Raw genomic sequence first — 21239 nt, forward strand, 5'->3', positions numbered from 1 at the left:
TTGGTGCAAAACCCTGGGATGGAAGAGAGTCTGGTGTATATGAGCAGCAGCAAGGACACCGCAGGAGAACAGGGGTCTGCTGAGATGCCCTGGCAACCCTGCACATCTCCATGTAGGTGTGCAGGTGAGGCTTGACTCAATTCTACCCAGGTCTTGGGAAACTGTCCCATGATTCCTCCTGGGGCAGGGGGAGGTGAGGCTGGTGAGCAGAGGTTGGAGGCATTTTCATATCCCTATCTCACAGCCCGCCTGTTTCTCTTCCTTCTCCAGACTTTCAGCTGGGCATGTGAGTGAGTTTCCACCCCTCCTCACCAGGCCCCCCTCCCCGCACCCAACAACACAGCAGCAGTCACCTGTGAAAATCAATGAAACTGCTCGGCTGTACTTTAGAGTTGGCTGCTCATCAGGGAAGCTACCCACTGCTCATGTCCACCCCTCTGGCTGGGTGTCATCCTATGGGACTAGGGATGCCAGCAGCTGACATCATGCTGATTTTGCTGTCAGTTAAGTAACAATGGATCTAAATCCATTTGGACTGGTTGCCTCCTTACAGCCAAATCTAGCCCACTTGACCAGCCCGACTGGGGTCAGGGACTCTGGACCAGAAAGCAGCATAAATGGAAGTGGAGTAAGGAGATGAGGTCAGAGAGGAGAGGGGATCAGGTCATGTATTCCCCTGTAGGCCACAAGGCAGGACTCTGGCTTTCATGCAGAGAGAAAGTGGGAATCACTGTCCGGTTTTTAGCAGAGGAATGGCATTATTGATTCATGTTGTCAAAGGATCTCATTAAAATACATTAATTCTAAAGATGTTGCCTTAAAGATAGTATGTGTGCGTGTGTGTGGGTGCATGCTGAGTTGCTTCAGCCGCGTCCGACTCTGTGTGACCCTAAGCGACCCCATGGACTGTAACCTGCCAGGCTTCTCTGTCCATGGGGATTCTCCAGGCAAGAATACAACCCATACAAGGGTGTGGGTTGCCATGCCCGCCTCCGGGAGATCTTCCCCACCCGGGGATCGAACTCATGTCTCTTACCTCTCCTGCACTGGCACCACCGGTATGCGTGCATATCTATATATAAAATGTTAAGTTATCCTTTCAGTTATTAGTACAAGTGGCTGACATTTCTTTCACGGTTAACTTTCTCTGCGACTGCCCTCTTGGCCCCGCCACACTTTTTTCGCTGGGGGGTGGGGGTGGGGGGGCGCCTCTTCCCACTTCGTAGGTGTTCATCGCCCTCCACGAGCATCACCTCTCTTGGACTCCACAAGGGGGCACAGCAAAACTTTCTTCCCGGGAGGCGGTGAGCTCTGAGACTCCAGGACTGCCTCACACCTTCGGCCAGGGAAGGCGCTCGGCCGGGAGTGCAGCCAAGGTGGCCTCTGCCTCTGGGAGAGTTGCTGCCTGGGTTTTATGTCTGCTGAGCCGCGATTGCGGGACTGCCTCAGCCTCCAAGCCGCAGGCACCTTGTCTTAAGTCTGCTGGCAGCCTCGGGCACCCTACGCTCCTCCCCAACTTACTCTCTGTCCCTCCTACCTGCACTCGTCGGACGTCTGGATCCCCGGGAGGTCGGGGGCACTTTCTCCTCCCCAGACCTCCAGTCACTCCTCCACTTTACGGTCCTCACCTCCCTCCCCTAGCTTTCAGCCCCCGCCCCGCGCCCAGGCTCAACCCCACCCCGCGGCCCGCCCCTCTCCGCCCCTTGGGTCCAGCCCCCTTTCCACCCCCTCCGCCGCCCGCCTCTCCCCGCCGCCTTCCCGCCCCCTCCCCTCCCCGACTGGCTGGGTCGGCTCAGACTCGGCCCCCGGTCCGCCCCGCTCCGGCTCTCGGCGCCTTCGACCGCGGCTCCGCTCTGCGCCTTCGGAGCGGGTTGCTGGGGTCTCCGGGACTGGGCTGTTTTCGCTCGCTCTAGGCCGGCGACGCGGCAGGTTCCGGACGTCCATCTATCCGTCGGTCCGAAGAGACTTTTCAGACCCGCGATCTCGGTATGGGGCGGGCTGTGCTGCTGTTCCTGCCGTGGCTCTTCCTCTCCGCGCTCTGGACGCGAGGTGAGTGCAAGGGGCTGGGGATTCGCGCCTGGGAGCTCCGAGGAGGGAGCGCGCCAATCGGGGCGCACCCGGCTGCTGGCAAGCTTGCAGACCTCTCCCCGCGCCCCAGAGGGGCCAGGTGCTGAGGTGCAGGGCTCCCGCGTACCCACCGTCCTGGCATCCTGGCTGGGTAGTGGGCGCGCGTCCCGGCGGAGCCGGGGAGGAGTGGGCGCCGAGGGCCCACAGCGACCGCGGAGAGGGAAACCGAGCTCGGCCGGTTGCGCTGCAAGTCCTAAAATTTTCGGCGGAGGGAAATGCGCCACAAAAACTTTTCACTGGAAGTGGCTGTGTGGTTGGACCCCAGTTGCTGGCGGGAGTTCTGGGAGCCGCAGGCAGACCCCATCTCCACTCTGGGGGACTAGAGACCCGAAGGCTGCGGGAGTTGAGGTCGCAGTCCCGGTGCAGCGATGCACCAAGGCCAAAGCGCGATCGGGAGGGACTAGTCGGGCTGCCCCCCCGAACCCCCGGGCCTTCAGGGGCTACTTTAGCAGCGACGCCCTGTGAGTGGGTGGGGGGCCAGAAAAAGAGGACGCGCTGTTTTTACCCCTATTATTGCTGAACAGGATCTAACGTGCTTGGTCAGCGTCTAGGCGTATTACCTCTGCGCTGCTGCTGCTGCTGCTAAGTCACTTCAGTCGTGTCCTACTCTGTGAGACCCCATGGCCTGCAGCCTACCAGGCTCCTCCGTCCATGGGATTTTCCAGGCAAGAGTACTGGAGTGGGGTGCCATTGCCTTCTCCGTCTGCACTGCTAGGAATTCCAACATAAGATACTGGATTGGTAAGTGGAGGCACAGGAAGGCAGGTTTCATGGTTCCATTCTGTATCCGCAGTTTGTTCGGAGGGTCGCTGATTAACGAATGGGTTAGAAGTTTAACCTCTGAAGTATTTCTTAAGGAACCTGGAAGAAACTTAACCAGGCTTTATGCTGAAGGCAATAGTACCCCACTCCAGTACTCTTGCCTGGAAAATCCCATGGACAGAGCTCCTGGAAGGCTGCAGTCCATGGGGTCGCTGAGGGTCGGACACGACTGAGCGACTTCATTTTCACTTTTCACTTTTCATGCATTGGAGAAGGAAATGGCAACCCACTCCAGTGTTCTTGCCTGGAGAATCCCAGGGATGGAGGAGCCTGGTGGGCTGCCGTCTATGGGGTCGCGCAGAGTCGGACATGACTAAAGTGAGTTAGCAGCAGCAGCAGCATGCTGAATAAACACACATCAAGCATTTTTCCTTAGCTTAAAGGTTTAGCTTTTATATAAACCTATTGTGGTCAAAGGTGTTTTTGAAGAGTACCTGACAACTTCAATTATACTTAAGCAGTTTACTTCAGAATTTTTCCTGTGAGAATTTCATTGGAAAGCTCAGTTGCTCAAATCAGAAATTCTTAAGCAGCTGCACCCTCTTTTTACACATTAAATTACACATACAATTTATAATTTGAGGCAATGTAGCAATTTGAAGCAAACATCCAGAGAGTAAACCAAGCAAAGAATGAAAACAATTCTATTCTTTACCCCAACCACCCCCCCAAACCCTCAGAAATTCCTCAGCATTTCTGCTAGATCCGTTTTTCATAATCTGTTACATTTTGCTACCAGGGAAGGCTGGCCATAAATAGTCTTGGATGTAGTGAATGTGGTGAAAATTATGGGAAAAGTAACAGAAGCAGTAGTTTTGGGGAAGATGTTTTTTAAATGGAGTGTTTTTCTTTTTCTACGTTTTTTAAAGCATTAATAATAATAATAAACCCTCTGTAGCTGATAATTACTTTAAGCAGATAATCTTAAAAATCTGTTAAAATCCACCCAACTGGAAGAATGAAAAGTTTCTGCAGTTTTTCTTCTCCTACCTTTTGTTTTTTAATCTTGAATTTACCTGTGAGATGTCTGACAGTGTTTCATTTTGTGAAAAGTTCAAAGAATGGGATTCTCACTGGCTGAATGAGAGGGGACCTGTTGGCTCAGATAGTAAAGAATTTGCCCACAGTGTAGGAGAGCTAGGTTCGATCCCCTGGGTCAGGAAGATCCCCTGGAGAAAGGAATGGCTATCCACTCCAGTATTCTTGCCTGAAGAGTTCCATTGACAGAGGAGCATGGCGGGCTGCAGTCCATGTGGCTGCAAAGAGTCGGACATGATTGAGTAACCAACACTTTCCCACACTCAAGGGTGCTGAAGATGGAAATTGGATTCCTTGTCTAGTTTTAGGATTTTCGTACTGCATGTTGTGGCTCTAAGTGGTTTACTCACCAGACAGCAGAGCCAGGAGAGACAGATTATGAATGTGTGCATAGACTCTACACTGTAGGGGAATGGATAATTACAATTTACACATCACTTTAACCCTGAAATCTTCCCTTCTCCTTACCCCCACCCCGTACCCACAAACACCCTCCCACAAAGATAAACACACAGAACTGAAACTGCTGAACCAGGGGCATTTCTGGGCTCTCCAGTCCTTTCTGTTCCGTCTCTGATGGGGGTGCCAATGAGCAACAAATCAGCAAAGGGTAGCTCTAGAGGCCCAGGAGAAGCTGGAGGATGAAAATACAGAAGTGGATCTTGCTATGATTTATGGTGGTATTTGCAGGGCAGCAATGGAGACAGAGACACACAGAACAGACTTGTGGCCCAGGGCTGGGGGGAGGCCCGAGAGGATGAGATGAATGGACAGAGGAGCATGGAGGCACGCACACTACCACATGTGAAACAGAGAGCCAGTGGGAATTTGCTCTATGACTCAGGGAGCTCAAACTGGGGCTCTGTGACAACCTAGAGGGGTGCGATGGGGTGGGAGGGAGGGAGGTTCAAGAGGGAGCAGAGACATGTATACCAGTGGCTAATTCATGTTGATGTATGGCAAAAATCAAACCAATATTGTAAAGCAACTATCCTTCAATTTAAAATAAGTTTTAAAAAATGCAGAAGTGGATAAAAGTGAAGGCATTACAAGGACCTAACCAGTGATGAGGCTATGCTTGCCCTTAATGAAACCCTTAGAACTAATTGGGCTTTTTTTCTTTTAATCTCACTTTTTTTTTTTTCCATTACTTATTTAGCTTCATCAAGTCTTAGTTTCGGCATTCGGGATCTTTGTTGCATCACACAGGATCTTTCATTGCAGCATATGGACTCTCTAGTTGGGGTCCAGGCTTAGTTGCTGGGAGGCCTGTGGGATCTTAGTTAACCGACCAGGGACCGAACCCAAGTCCCCTGCCTTGCAAGGTGGATATCACTGGACCAGCAGGGAAGTCCTTCAGTTCAGTTCAGTTCAGTCGCTTAGTTGTGTCCGACTCTTCCCGACCCCATGAATCGCAGCACGCCAGGCCACCCTGTCCATCACCAACTCCCGGAGTTCACTCAGACTCACGTCCATCGAGTCAGTGATGCCATCCAGCCATCTCATCCTCTGTCATCCCCTTCTCCTCCTGCCCTCAATCCCTCCCAGCATCAGAGTCTTTTCCAATGAGTCAACTCTTCGCATGAGGTGGCCAAAGTACTGGAGTTTCAGCTTTAGCATCATTCCTTCCAAAGAAATCCCAGGGCTGATCTCCTTCAGAATGGACTGGTTGGATCTCCTTGCAGTCCAAGGGACTCTCAGGAGTCTTCTCCAACACCACAGTTCAAAAGCATCAATTCCTCAGCACTCAGAGCAAAGATGGGCTCGATAAAGGACAGAAATGGTATGGACCTAACAGAAGCAGAAGATATCAAGAAGAGGTGGCAAGAATACACAGAAGAACTGTACAAAAAAGATCTTCACAACCCAGATAATCATGATGCTGTGATCACTGACCTAGAGCCAGACATCCTGGAATGTGAAGTCAAGTGAGCTTTAGAAAGCATCACTACAAACAAAGCTAGTGGAGGTGATGGAATTCCAGTTGAACTATTTCAAATCCTGAAAGATGATGCTGTGAAAGTGCTGCACTCAATATGCCAGCAAATTTGGAAAACTCAGCAGTGGCCACAGGTCTGGAAAAGGTGAGTTTTCATTCCGATCCCAAAGAAAGGCAATGCCAAAGAACGCTCAAACTACCGCACAATTGCACTCATTTCACTGCTAGTAAAGTAATGCTCAAAATTCTCCAAGCCAGGCTTCAGCAATATGTGAACCGTGAACTTCCAGATGTTCAAGCTGGTTTTAGAAAAGGCAGAGGAACCAGAGATCAAATTGCCAACATCCACTGGATCATGGAAAAAGCAAGAGAGTTCCAGAAAAACATCTATTTCTGCTTTATTGACTATGCCAAAGCCTTTGACTGTGTGGATCACAAGAAACTGTGGAAAATTCTGAAAGAGATGGGAATACCAGACCACCTGACCTGCCTCTTGAGAAATCTGTATGCAGGTCAGGAAGCAACAGTTAGAACTGGACATGGAACAACAGACTGGGTCCAAATAGGAAAAGGAGTACATCAAGGCTGTATATTGTCACCCTGCTTATTTAACTTATATGCAGAGTACATCATGAGAAACGCTGGACTGGAAGAAACACAAGCTGGAATCAAGATTGCCAGGAGAAATATCAATAACCTCAGATATGCAGATGATACCACCCTTATGGCAGAAAGTGAAAAGGAACTCAAAAGCCTCTTGATGAAAGTGAAAGTGGAGAGTGAAAAAGTTGGCTTAAAGCTCAACATTCAGAAAACGAAGATCATGGCATCCAGTCCCATCACTTCATGGGAAATAGATGGGGAAACAGTGGAAACAGTGTCAGACTTTATTTTTGGGGGCTCCAAAATCACTACAGATGGTGACTGCAGCCATGAAATTAAAAGACACTCCTTGGAAGGAAAGTTATGTCCAACCTAGATAGCATATTCAAAAGCAGGGACATTACTTTGCCAACAAAGGTCCGTCTAGTCAAGGGAAGTCCTTAATTGGGCTTTAAAACTCTTCAGTGTTACGGTTTCTCTCCCAAACTGAAGCTGTCACCGTATTTCAATATACTGTAAACATTATCCCAGAAAGAACTTTAAGCTATCTAGTTGCCCATGGGCTTTGTATCAATGGACTCAAATGCTTTGGGAAAGGAAGCAGGTCACATTTCAAAACTAAATAACTTTTCAAAAGTTTTTCTGATCTGCTTCCTTAGAGTGATGATTCTATGTGTGCATGTGTGTATGCTCAGTCGCTCAGCCATGTCTGACTCTTTGCAACCGCATGGACTGGAGCGCGTCAGGCTCCTCTGTCCATGGAATTTTCCAGGCAAGAATACTGGAGTGGGTTGCCATTTCCTTCTCCAGGGGATCTTTGACACTGGGAATGAACCTGCATTTCTTACTCTGGCAGGTGGATTCTTTACCACTGAGCTACCAGGGAAGCCAATGTGATGAATGGAACACTATTATTTTTCACAATGATAACTATTGTTTCAATCTTATTTTAAAAAATAACTTCCAAGTAATCCTAGGAGCAGGGTCAGTGGGTTGCCAGTCAGAGTTGGTTATAAACAGTGCCAGTGAATTGATAACACACCACCAGGTAGAGAGGCTGAGCCTTGCTTTAAATGGGTTCCCCCACCTGGAAATGAGCACATGCCAACCCGCCACTTTCTGCGTAGTGGCCAAAATGAGACTTTTGAGGTTGATTTGGACTGGGTGGCTTCCCTTTCGGCACCAAGGTTGGCAAGGGCTGGGGTCCTACGTCTCCTCTTTGACTCATTTTCAGTTTCAGTTCTTGCCGCTCCAGCCACAAAGGTCTTTTTGCCTCTTTTTTTGTGGAAGTTCCCTCTGGCTAAAATCTTTTCCCCAAGAAAACGCTAGCTCAGTTGCTCTCCTGAAGAGGCCTTTGCTCACTGCCACCTCTGCCATACTTACACACACACTCTATTAAATAACTCTACCGCTGTCTGATGGGTTCCTCTCTGTTTTCCAAGCAGGTGCTCATTTCAGGTGCTCAGTATCTGCTGTTGTTTAGTCGCTAAGTCATATCCTACTCTTTTTTGACCCCATGGATTGTAGCATGCCAAGCTCCTCTGTCCATGGGATTTCCTGGCAAGAATACTGAAGTGGATTGCCATTTCCTTCTCTAGGGGATCTCCATGACCCAGGGATCGAACCCTCGTCTCCTGTATGGGCAGGTGGATTTTTTAACTACTGAGCCACTAGGGAAGTATCTGCACTGGGTAGTATTTGCTCAGTATCTGCAAAGATCAAGGCCTCTGTGGGTCTTGCTGTGTCTTCCTCCCTCTTCTTTCTCCCTTCTGGCTTTTCCAGAAACAATTGCCGCAGCTCCCAGGCCCTTGTGCTTGGGGCTTGGTTGCTAGCAAACAATTTTTCATTTCACTGTTATGCCAAAATGATTTCATTACTAGAAAGGTTACAGTAGATTTGTGGACTGTATTAAGGCCAATAGAGCAAAATTAACATTTTTTATAGTCTCTTGACTTAAAATTAAAAGCCAATTTTTCATGTTAAAGATACAGTTTAACAGCTCCTTGTCCAGAGCAGATTGCCTAATTCCCAGGTTGTTGTGGCCCCGAGTGTCTTGACTTTGGCGTGTTGTTACTACTTTAATCTTAACTCGAAACACAGGGCTCAGAGTGGGGGTGGGGGTGGGGGGAAATGCATCTCAGCAGGGAGTTAATTATTATAAAACGTGAAAAAAAAGCAGGTTATTATTAAACCTGTGTGCTTCAAGGGCTTGGAATGAAAATGTTAACAGGGGCTGAGTGACCAAATGGGCTGGGCTTCCTGTCCTGCCTGGCTGGCCTCTGGGGAGCCCTGGGTGCAGTGACTAACTCTCAGGACCTCAGCTCCCTCACGGGTCTAGTGCAACTCTTCGTTATTCGTGGAACCCGTGGAACCGTCGGGAGGATAAAGGAGCCAATGTCATGTGGTAAAAGCTCTCAAACTATTAGCCATTGTTACCCAAGCTCCCTCCCTTCTGAACTCAAATTTTGTGGTAATTGTTTTTCTTAAACAAAAGGTACTGGGGGGAAAGTTTCCCCTTTTCTCACTGAAATGTGTCCTAAAGTGAAACCTAAAATAGGAGGTCAGATCTGTGGGCGCCACCCCCCGCCCACTGGTCATAGCTCTTTGGTGGAGGGCTGTGGAGGGTCCATTCTGGAGCGCAGAATTCCTTGCTCTGTAAGACTGTTGCTGCTACGTTGCTTCAGTCGTGTCCGACTCTATGCGACCCCATAGACGGCAGCCCACCAGGCTCCCCTGTCCCTGGGACTGTTTCCTGGTATTTCTGCGAACAGAACCCACACTTGTTAGCTCAGACAAGGCAGGACCTGTCCTGACTGCTCCCTTCCTGCCCCCCCATGACCCTCACTCCTTGAATTCAGGCTTAACTTGGTTCAGGAATAGCTTCCCGTCATGTGCCTCTCAGGAAGGTATAAAAATGAAGTCCAGTTCCTGCTCGGTGTTTCCCACACCACTCTACTCTAAAGTGGGTGTGGTTTTGTTTTGGTTACTTTTTTTTTTTTTTGGTTGTTTGAGTGTAAACATCCAGATAATTCCTTTCCTTTTTTCCAGCTAAAACTAGGTTTGCCAAATGCAGGCTTCCGGCTGCAGTGGCTACAAAATGAAGCTCTGTTTCTTGGGCGGTGCTCTTTGCCTGTGCCTGGGTGGGCGCGTGCAGGTGGTCTTGTGGCAGATGGGCCGGGCAAGGAGCCCCAGGTGTGCTTCTGGTTTCCAGGTGCGTCCTGCCTAGTGGCAGGTGTGAGCAAGCCCCCCAGGCACCCCAGGAAAGGCCCAGACTCCTCTGCCTCCCACACTCTGGGCATTTGCTAACCCTTGACCCAGAGGGAACTTGTTCTCTATCTTGTTCCTGGTTCCAGCCCTGCTGCCTCCAGCTAAAATGCTGAAATGCTACCGGACAGGAAGATCTTGCAGCCCGTTTTGGAGAGCAAGAATACTCAGGGTACCTACCAGCCAGCACTTTCTCCCTCCTGGGTCTTAGTTTTCCTTGAAATGAGGCTGTTGAACTGTATGGAAGATTTTTTTTTTTATCGACCATTAAAAAAATAATTGTATTTGTTTATTTTTGACTGTGTTGGGTCTTTCTTCATTGCTGTTCGGGCTTTTTCTCTAATTGCTCTGTGGGTGCACATGCTAAATCACTTCAGTCCTGTCTGACTCTGTGCGCCAGCCAGACCGCTCTGTCTGTGGGATTCTCCAGGCAAGAATACTGGAGTGGGTTGCTATGCCCGCCTCCAGGGGATCCCTCCGACCAAGGGATCGAACTCTAATCTTTTACGTCTCCTACACTGAGAGGCGGCAAGTGGGGGCTACTCTCTAGTTTTGGTGTGTGGGCTGCTCGTTGCGATGGCTTCTCTTGTTGCAGAGCATGAGCTCTAGGGTGCATGGGCTTCAGTAATTATGGCTCCTGGGCTCTAGAGCTCAGGCTAAATAGTTCTGGTGCACGGCTTTAGTTGCTCCTCTGCATGTGGGATCCTCCCGGATCAGGGATGGAACCCATGTCACCTGCATTGGCAGACGAATTGCTTACCGCTGAGCCACCAGGGCAGCGCAGGGTGTGGACGATTTTTAAAGCCTTACATTTGTTACAGCGTTGTTTCTGTTTTCTGTTGTGGCCTGTTGGCCCGTGGGATCTTAGTTCCCTTGCCAGGGAGCAGATGCGCACCCCCTGTGTTGGAAGGCGAAGTCTTAACCCCTGGATGAGCAGGGAAGTTCCACGGAAGATTCTTAACCACAGCGAAGGCCCAGGTCTTCCCTGGGTTCATGAGGCCTGGAAGCTTGGCCCCACCAGCTGCTGGGCAGCTTGCCCTCTTGGTCGCCATTTCCACTCTGTCTAAGCCTCTGTCAGCCAGCAGGATCCAGTGGGGGTGGCCTGGCTGCCACATCAGGTCACCTCCTTAGGTCCCAGTGTTTTCAAGTGAAATAAGGATGTGGTTGCTGTTATTTAGTTGCTAAGTTGTGTCCAGCTCTACTTGTGACCCCATGGACCATAGCCCGCCAGGGTCCTCTGTCCATGGGATTTTCTAGGCAAGAATGCTGGAGTACATTGCTGTTTCCTTGTCCAAGGGATCTTCCCCACCCAAGAATCGAATCCAAGTCAAGGAAGAGTAGTTATGTCTTAAAGAGTTTGTTGAAAATTCTGCACTCCATTCTAAAACATTTTATTTCATCCTTTTGTCCCCACTCCAGTATTCTTGGGCTTCCCTTGTGGCTCAGCTGGTAAAGAATCCGCCTGCAATGCAGGAGACCTGGGTTCTATCCCTGGGTTGGGAAGATCCCCTGGAGAACGGAAAGGCTGCCCACTCGAATATTCTGGCCTGGAGAATTCCACGGACTGTATAGTCCATGGGGTCACAAAGAGTCGGACACGACTGAGCAACTTTCACTGCACTCACTTGTCCATTTCATCCACCGTTAGTTCATCTTTCACTTAATGGTAAAATGGATTTTCCATGAGTCTTGAGGGAAGACAGGGTCAGGTGGGGGAAGGATCAGGGCAGAGGGGAGAGGGAGAAAAAGAGAGAGGAGACATGTTGACTTTATGTTTGGACTGAGACCGTACAAACACGGTAAGTTTTACACCAAAAGCTAAGCATGTTGGAGTGACTTGGGCTTAGAGAAAAACCATTGCATTTCATAATCACAATGCATAGGTGTTTGTGGCAGCAGGTTTTATGCTTGTATGTTTCTCCCTGTCCTCAGACATTAATGGGGTCTTCTGGATTTTTCCCAGTCAGGCTCTTCATAGATGTTGACTAGCTTCTGGGGAGTCAAGCAAGGCCCTGGCAATATCTGATCATCACTGGGTTAGAGCTGTGCCCCAGCTCACTCTGGGATGGGGCCCATCCTCAGGATTTAGGTCTCAGGCTGGAACCTGAGGATCAGGCCAACACTGCCTGACAGGTCCCGTTCCTTTATAACCTGCTTTTGGGGGTGGGGGTTGGGGGCGGGGGGTGACGGCTCTAGTTAGGTCAGCATTCAGGGCCGGTGGACGTCTTAGAATTCGCCTTGGCTCTGGCCCTTCCTCTCCTTGGACATACAAAGGAAAGCCTTGTTTATTTTGGAGAAGGGATTGTTTTGCTACTGTAAGCCACAGGGCTTTCAAAGCTGCTCAGAGAAGACCGACCTCACTATCGTTTTCGAAAATGATCTTTTCTACAAGTAAGAACAGGCTGTCTTCATGGAGCATATTAGAGCATAAACTCGCTGAAAGTACTTTTCTGTCCCGGTGCTGCTTAGTGAATGCGCAGTGAGGTGATGAATATTCATGGCCTCCCAAGGGTGGCCTGTTTTCCACTCGGCACAGTTCAGGGCAGGCTGCCTCCACACAGGAAGTGAAAGCACCCTTTGAGCCTCTTTTTTCTTTTTTTTTTTTTAAATTTGGGCACATGATTTGAAGATTTGTTGATGAAAACAATGTTCTTTGAAAGTTTGAGGACAAAGGAAAAAGGAAGCTCTTAGACTTTAGCAGGAAATCTACAGCATTAGGTTAAAAAAAAAACACAACACTTTGAGAGTCTGAAGATGTAAGTCCTCAGCCCGGTTGCGATGTGCAGGGAGAGTCATGTTGCGGAAACTGCATGTCTCCGTTGATCAAATAGGGGGCAGATAGGTGATTCTGGGATCTCTTCTGGGCAGGACACAGATTGCGTCTGAAAGACAGATGTGGGCTGGGACAGTTTCTCTCCTCGAGAGTCAAACACAGGGCCTGCGTGAGTGTGGCCCCTCAACCCACCCACCCCAGCCCTCTGCCTGACTCTGGCTATAAGTGTCCTCAGGCATCAATCAGCCTAGAAATGGGGCCTGAGGCAGTGTAGGGTGTCCCTTAAAAATGAGTCATGGGACTTCCCTGGCAGTCCAATGGTTAAGACTCTGTGCTTCCACTGCAAGGGACACCGGTTTGATCCCTGGTCAGGGAACTAAAGATCCTGCATGCCTTGCAGCGTGGCCAAAACCTAACTAGCTAAATAAAGTAATAATAAAGTCTTCACAATTCCCTGGTGCTCCAGTGGTTAGGACTCAGCACTTTCACTGCCATGGGCCTGGGTCAAAAAATCAATGAAGTCTGAAAAAAAAAAAAAAAAGAGTCCTGCCTATATGGCTTCTTTCCTGTGGGCAGCTACCGTTCCCAGCTGCCCTTGCTGACTGTGGCCTCATGAACTACCCTCCTGTCCCCACCCCCCGCCCCCAGCTCTATCTGGGGCAATAGAAGAGTCTGGAAACACAGAGGTGTATTTCTGAGGATCCTGGACGTGCTCAAAATCCTTCAAGCTAGGCTTCAGCAGTACTTGAATTGAGAACTTCCAGATGTACAAGCTGGGTTTAGAAAAGGCAGAGGAACCAGAGATCAAATTGCCAACATTCGCTGGATCATAGAGAAAGCAAGGGAATTCCAGAAAAACATCTGTTTCTGTTTCATTAATTACTTGAAAGCCTTTGATTGTGTGGATCACATAAAGCTGGAACATTCTTAAAGAGGTAGGATTACCAGACCACCTTACCTGCCTGCTGAGAAACCTGTATGGAGATCAAGAAGCAACAGTTAGAACTGGACATGGAACAATGTACTGGTTCAAAATTGGGAAAGAAGTACATCAAGGCTGTATATTGTCACCCTGCTTATGTAACTTGTACTCAGAGTACATCATGCGAAATGCTGGGCTGAATGACACACAAGCTGGAATCAAGATTTCTGGGAGAAAAATCAACAACCTCAGATATGCATATGACACCACTCTAATAGCAGAAAGCAAAGAGGAACTAAAGAGCCTCTTGATGAGGGTGAAAGAGGAGAGTGAAAAAGCTGGCTTAAAACTCAACATTCAAAAAACAAAGATCATGGCATCTGGTCCCATCACTTCATGGCAAATGGAAGGATAAAAAGTGGAAGCAGTGACATATTTTCTCTTCTTGGGCTCTAAAATCAATGTACATGGTGACTGCAGCCATTAAATTATTAGACCCTTGCTTCTTGGAAAGAAAACTATGGCAAACCGAGACAGCATATTAAAAAGCAAAGGCATCACTTTTACTGACAAACATCCATATAGTCAAAGCTATGGTCTTTCCAGTAATCATGTATGGATATGAGAGTTGAACCATAAAGAAGGCTGAGTGCTGAAGAATTGATGCTTTCAAATTGTTGGCCTGGAGAAGACTCTTCATAATCCCTGGACAGCAAGCAGATTAAACCAGTCAATCCTAAAGGAAATCAACCCTGAATAATCATCGGAAGGACTGATGCTGAAGCTGAGACTCCAATACTTTGGCCACCTGATGCAAACAGCAGGCTCATTGGAAAAGACCCAGATGCTGGGAAAGACTGAAGGCAAAAGGAAGAGGCTGAGATGGTTGAATGGCCTCACCAGTTCAATGGATATGAACTTGGGCAAACTCCAGAAGATAGTGAGGGACAGGGAGGCTGGTCGTGCTGCAGTCCATGGGGTCGCAAAGAGTTGGACACTACTTAAAGATGGAACAACAGCAGCGTGTGGAATTGATGTTAATTCTTCTTTAAGCATTTGGTGTAATTCTCCAGTGAAGTTGTTTGGGCCTGGAAATTTGTTTTGTGGGTGTTCTTTAAATTATAAATTCAGTTTCCTTACCTGGCGCTGTTCAAATCATCTATTTCATATTGAGCGAGTTGTGGGTCAGTTCAGTTCAGTCGGTCAGTCGTGTCCAACTCTTTGCGACCCCAGGGACTGCAACATACCAGGCCTCCCTGTCCATCACCAACTCCTGGAGTTTACTCAAACTCATGACCATTGAGTCAGTGATGCCATCCAATCATCTCATCCTCTGTCGTCCCCTTTTCCTCCTGTCTTCAATCTTTCCCAGCATCAGAGTATTTGCAACTGAGTCAGTTCTTCGCATCACGTGGCCAAAGTATTGGCGTTTCAGCTTCAACATCAGTCCTTCCAATGAATATTCAGGACTGATTTCCTTTAGGATGGACTGGTTGGATCTCCTTGCAGTCCAAGGGACTCTCAAGAGTCTTCTCCAACACCATAGTTCAAAAGCATCAATTCTTTGGCACTAAGCCTTCTTTATAATCCAACTCTCACATCCATACATGACTACTGGAAAAACCATAACCTTGACTAGACGGACCTTTGTTGGCAAAGTAATGTCTCTGCTTTTGAATATGCTATCTAGGTTGGTCATAACTTTCCTTTCAAGGAGTAAGCGTCTTTTAATTTCATAGCTGCAGTCACCATCTGCAGTGATTTTGGAGCCCCCAAAAATAAAGTCTGACACTGTTTCCACTGTTTCCCCATCTATTTCGCATGAAGTGATGGGACCGGATGCCATGATCTTCGTTTTCTGAATGTTGAGCTTTAAGCCAACTTTTTCACTCTCCACTTTCACTTTCATCAAGAGGCTTTTGAGTTCCTCTTCACTTTCTGCCATAAGGGTGGTGTCATCTGCATATCTGAGGTTATTGATATTTCTCCTGGCAATCTTGATTCCAGCTTGTGCTTCTTCCAGTCCAGCGTTTCTCATGATGTCCTCTGCATAGAAGTTAAATAAGCAGGGTGACAATATACAGCCTTGACGAACTCCTTTTCCTATTTGGAACCAGTCTGTTGTTCCATGTCCAGGTCTAACTGTTGCTTCCTGACCTGCATACAGATTTCTCAAGAGGCAGATCAGATGGTCTGGTATTCCCATCTCTTTCAGAATTTTCCACAGTTTCTTGTGATCCACACAGTCAAAGGCTTTGGCATAGTCAATAAAGCAGAAATAGATGTTTTTCTGGAACTCTCTTGCTTTTTCCATGATCCAGTGGATGTTGGCAATTTGATCTCTGGTTCCTCTGCCTTTTCTAAAACCAGCTTGAACATCAGAAGTTCATGGTTCACATATTTGCTGAAGCCTGGCTTGGAGAATTTTGAGCATTACTTTACTAGCATGTGAGATGAGTGCAATTGTGTGGTAGTTTGAGCATTCTTTGGCATTGCCTTTCTTTGGGATTGGGATGAAAACTGCCTTAGAGCAACCCATACAGGCAGCAGGCTGCAAAAAGTACGGAGGAGGCTGCTGTCTGCAGTATTGCACACTAGACTCCCATGGGGAAAGGAGCACAGTGGGCTTAGTTGGTAGCAAACATGGTATTTCATTATTATACTTTTGACATCTTCAGAGTCTGTAGTTATATTCCCTGTTTCATTCCTGATATTAGTAATTTGTGTCTTTTTTTTCTTTGTTAGTCTTGCTAGAGACTTATCAATTTTATTGATTTTTTTCAAACAACTAGCTCTTTGTTTCATTGATTTACCCTATAGCTTTTCTTTTTTCAATTTATTTCCTATATTTATTGTCTTCCTTCTTTTTGTTTTGGGTTTGCCTTGCTCTTCTTTTTCTATCTTACGAGCACAGACTACTAAATAAAAATTCCTCTCAAAACTGTGTTAACTGTGTCCTACATATTTTGATATATTGTGACTTCATTTTCACTCTGTTCAATGTATTTATAAAACGTTTCCCTTGAGGCTCTCCCTTTGCTCCATAGATTATTTAGCTGTTAGTTTGCAAGTATTTGGGAAATTTCTAGTTACCTTCTGTTATTAATTTATATTTATTTCCATTGTAATCTGGGAATACAAACTGTACCACTTTAGTTCTTTTAAATTTGTTGAGATTCGCTTGATGGCTCACGATGTGGTGTATCTTAACTTATATGCCGTCATCATTTGGCAAGGATGCGTGTTCTGTGGCTGTTGGGTGGAATGTTCTATGAATGTAGTCCAGATTCTTTTCACTGGCAGTCTTATCAAGTTCTTCCATATCCTTGTTTATTTGATGCCCAGTTCTTTTTTTCAGTTGTTGAAAGAGAGATGTTGAAGTCTTTCCTATAATTGTTGATTTCTTTATGTCTCCTTTCAGGTCTTCTGGATTTTGCTTCACATGTTTTGCAGCTCTTTGCTTTGGCTCATACTCACTTAAGACTGCTATGTCTTCTTGGTAGACGGACTTTTATCTTTATATAATATGTCTCACTGGTAATTTCCCTTGTTTTGAAATCTACTTTATCTGATGTTAATGTAGGCATCCTGCTTTTCTTTTCGTTGTGGTTGTATGATTTTTTTTTCCCTATCTTTTGTATTCAACTTGCCGGTATCATGTTATTTGGAGTGAATTTTTTTATAAATGGCAGATAGTTGGGTCATGTTTCTTTAATCTACTCTACCGATCTTTGTATTTTAATAGACGTATTTAGATCATTTGTATTTAATGTAATCAGTGGTCTATTAGGTGTTGATGTTTTACCAGTTCAAGTGAATTATAATCCCTACTTCCTTTTAGGTCCCTTTCAGTTCAGTTCAGTCACTCAGTCGTGTCCGACTCTTTGCGTCCCCATGAACCACAGCATGCCAGGCCTCCCTGTCTATCACCAACTCCCGGAGTTCACCCAAACCCATGTCCATTGAGTTGGTGATACCATCCAACCATCTCATCCTCTGTCATCCCCTTTTCCTCCTGCCCTCAATCTTTCCCAGCATCAGGGTCTTTTCAAATGAGTCAGTTTTCCAAGCAGGTGGCCAAAGTACTGGAGTTTCAGCTTCAACATCAGTCCTTCCAATGAACACCCAGGACTGATCCCCTTTAGGATGGACTGGTAGGATCTCCTTGCAGTCCAAGGGACTCTCAAGAGTCTTCTCCAACACCACAGTTCAAAAGCATCAATTCTTCGGTGCTCAGCTTTCTTTATAGTCCAACTCTCACATCCAAACATGACCAATGGAAAACCATAGCCTTGACTATATGGACCTTTGTTGACAAAGTAATGTCTCTACTTTTTAATATGCTATCTAGGTTGGTCATAACTTTCCTTCCAAGGAGTAAGCGTCTTTTAATTTCATGGCTGCAGTCACCATCTGCGGTGATTTTGGAGCCCAGAAAAATAAAGTCCGACACTATTTGTTTCCCCATCTATTTGCCATGAAGTGATGGGACCAGATGCCATGATCTTAGTTTTCTGAATGTTGTGCTTTAAGCCAACTTTTTCACTCTCCTCTTTCACTTTCATCAAGAGGCTCTTTAGTTCTTCTTTACTTTCTGCCATAAGGGTGGTGCCATCTGCATATCTGAAGTTATTGATTAAGTCCCTTTAGCTCCCCCATTTAAGCATAATTATCTTTAATATTTCTTCATCATATATAAAATCACATCAGACAGTGTTGCAGTTTTCCTCCAACCATCAGACATAGTTTAGAAAAATTAAAGAGAAGAAATTCTATTGTATTGATCAATATTTTTGTTTTCTGTATTTTTTCCTTCCTCCTAATGATTCAGGCTTTATTTTTTTTTTATTGTTTCCATTCTATTTGCATAATTTCCTTTAGCTATTCTTTTAGAGTAGGTCTGCTGATGACAAATTCTCTTAGTATGAAAATATTTTGGTTTTCCTTTCATTCCAGAAGAATTCTGAGTTGACATCCCTTCTTTCTTATCACTTAGGAAAACGTGCCACTTCCTTCTAGAAATTCACTGTCATTTGAATTGGTTTCCCCTGTAAGTAAGGTATCGTCTCTCTTAGTGCTTTAAAAACTCTTTTTATTTTGTCTTTAGGATTCAGAAGTTTGACTATAATGTGTCTTGGTGTGGATATTTTTGAGCTTATCTTATTTTGGATTCGTTCAGATGTTTTACTTTGTAAGTTTATATCTTTTGTCATATTTGGGAAGTTACCAGCCATTATTTCTTTAAGTGCTTTTTCAGCCTTGCCCTCTGTCTTTTCCTTCCAGAACTCTGATGATACAAATGTTAGATCTTTAGTAATAGTGCTACAGGTTGCAGAGACTCTGTTCATTTTTTTCTGTTGTTCAGATTGGATAATTTCCTATTGCTCTATCTTCTGGTTCACTTATTCTTTCCTCTGCCCCTTCATTCTGCTGTTGAGCCCATCCACTGAGTTTTTTATTTTGATTATTGTATTTTTTTAGTTCAAAAATTCCCATTTGTTTCTCTTCTCACTCTTCTATTTCTTTACTGAGGCTTTATATGTATTTGCCAAAAGGCTTCCTATTTTATTCATGAATTTCATATTCATTGAAGTATTTTTTAAATGTCTGTTTAACTGCACCAGGCGTTAGTTATGGCATGCAGGATCTTCGGTCTTGTTGCGGCATGTGGGTTGTTTATTTGCAACACGTGGGATCTTTGAGTTATGGCATGAGAACTCCCAGTTGTGGCATGCGGGATCTTCGGTCTTTGTTGTGGCATGTGGGTTGTTTATTCGCAACACGTGGGATCTTTGAGTTGTGGTATGAGAACTCCTGGTCGTGGCATATGGGATCTATTTCCCCAACCAGGGATGGAACCCAGGCACCTCACATTGGAAGTCGGAGTCTTAGCCACTGGACCACCAGGAAAGTCCCTCATTGAAGTATTTTTATGATCCCTTCTTTAAAAGCTTTTTTGAATAACTCTCTGTTATCTTGGTTTTTGTATTTCATGCAGTTTGAGACAGAATTTATTTTTTATTGAAACCTAGACACTGAGAGTATTACATGACTGACTCTTTTTGTCCTTTGTTTTACGTAGTTTCCTCGGAACTGCTGTGGGGGTAGAATTCTAGGTTCCCCAGTGGGGAGCCTTTTCCTTCTCCAGGGGGTCTTCCCAACCCAGGGATCGAACCCAGGTCTCCCACATTGCAGGTGGATTCTTTACCAGCTGAGCTATGAGGAAAGCCCTGGGTTCCCCACTCAACCTCCATTGACATCTAAGGGTGGGATGTTATTGCCGGTCAGAGGTAGGGTGGGAGTTCTGGCTGGGGAAAGGGTAGGAGTGCCTGATTACAACAGTTCCCACCTGACCACCACTGACCCTAGGGGAGTAGTGAAATCTCTGACTCTCTACTGGTTCTCCTTTCATAGCACCCTGCTGGGGACAAGGAGAGATGCCTCATTCATGCCGTGTGGGAATAAAAGTGTAGGCATCCCACATGGGCTTTACTAACACCAGCCAGTGGGGTGAAAATGCCACCTCTCTTCTTGGCCTTCTCTGATACCACCCAGTGGAGCATTTGTGGCCCCTGTTTATAGCTGGTCAGGGTTCAAGTCTAGGTTGCTTACTTGACCTTTGCTGGCATGGGTGGGGATGGGGCCATGGCCTTTTCTGGATTGTTTGCCTGGAGAAGAGCACTTTACTGTTTAAAAGCCTCTGTCTTGCCCAGCTGCCCTTTCCTAGAGGGAAACAGGCTTTTGTTGTTGTCTTTTGTCTTTGCCTGTTAGCATTTCCAAATCTGGGATACCCCGAACAAAAGGAGACTCAAGGAATTCATCACCATGTTGGTCTTAGGTCCCCTAGGTCCCTAGTCAGACTACTGTCTCTCCACTCTTCAGAGTGTTTTAAAAAGTTCCTTTTATATGTAATACCCTGTGTTTTTAGGTGTACTTAGTGCGAGAAGTAGGGAAAGATCCATTTACTGTGCTTTGGGAGGGAATTCTTTGCCCTCTTGTCACTTGGGAAAGATATGGAGAAACGGTGCTGACTAAGGCGTTTGGTCCTTAGAGATGGTGACTTTTTTTTTTTAATGATTTATTTATTTATGTAATTGTTGGTCGTGCTGGGTCTTCGTTGCTACACTCAGGCTTTCTCTGGTTGTGGTGAAAAGGGCGGTGCGCAGGCTTCTCGTTGCGGTGGCTTCTCCGGTGGTGGAACGCGTGGGCTCTAGGCACACGGGCTTCAGCAGCGGCAGCTCATGGGCTCCATAGCTGTGGTGCATGACCTTAGTTGGCCTGTGGCATGTGGGATCTTCCCAGACCAGGGATGGAACCCATGTCCCCTTCATTGGCAGGCGGATTCTTAACCACTGGACCACCAGGGAAGTCTGAGATGGTCACATTGTTAAAGGAAATGTTTCTTCCTGAGAAGAATGGCTAAAATGAATAGGATTTCAAGTATCAGTGGGCTGGAGGATGTGTGTTGTGGGTGGCAGGGCAGAGGAGTTAAACTTGGGGACAGAGCGTCTCTCCGGGGTCTTGTGAAAGCCGCAGCTGGCCCTTGCAGAGAGCCAGCCCCAGACACAGGGGCCAAGCTTCACTACCCTGACCAGAAAGTGTCCCCTCAGCCTATCTATGATATTTGGCGTGCTGCCAAAGGGGAAGGAGAAGGAAAACCAGCCTTGGTTGGGTAAACATATATTCCTGTTTCCCTGCCAGAGGCTGAACGAGCCAAGTCAGCATAATCGGTTCCATGTGTGCGCCCGTGG

At 46.7% G+C, this 21239-nt stretch overlaps 1 protein-coding gene and 1 non-coding gene across 2 annotated transcripts in view; one reads left to right on the forward strand and one right to left on the reverse strand.

Annotated features, from left to right (window-relative positions):
• The first annotated feature begins 1756 nt into the window (after positions 1-1756).
• The window catches only part of MERTK (MER proto-oncogene, tyrosine kinase), a 136055-nt gene continuing 116572 nt past the window's right edge, over positions 1757-21239 (forward strand). Inside the window, 1 exon segment of the mRNA XM_005891582.3 lies at positions 1757-2049. Coding sequence (XP_005891644.2) covers positions 1989-2049 — 61 coding nt within the window. The 5' untranslated portion in view covers positions 1757-1988.
• Positions 16000-16129, reverse strand: LOC138990043 (small nucleolar RNA SNORA70). Its single transcript, XR_011466218.1, has one exon. It is a non-coding gene; the product is annotated as a small nucleolar RNA SNORA70 (small nucleolar RNA).

Source organism: Bos mutus, chromosome 11, assembly GCF_027580195.1.
Source record: "Bos mutus isolate GX-2022 chromosome 11, NWIPB_WYAK_1.1, whole genome shotgun sequence".
Lineage (NCBI taxonomy): Eukaryota > Metazoa > Chordata > Mammalia > Artiodactyla > Bovidae > Bos > Bos mutus.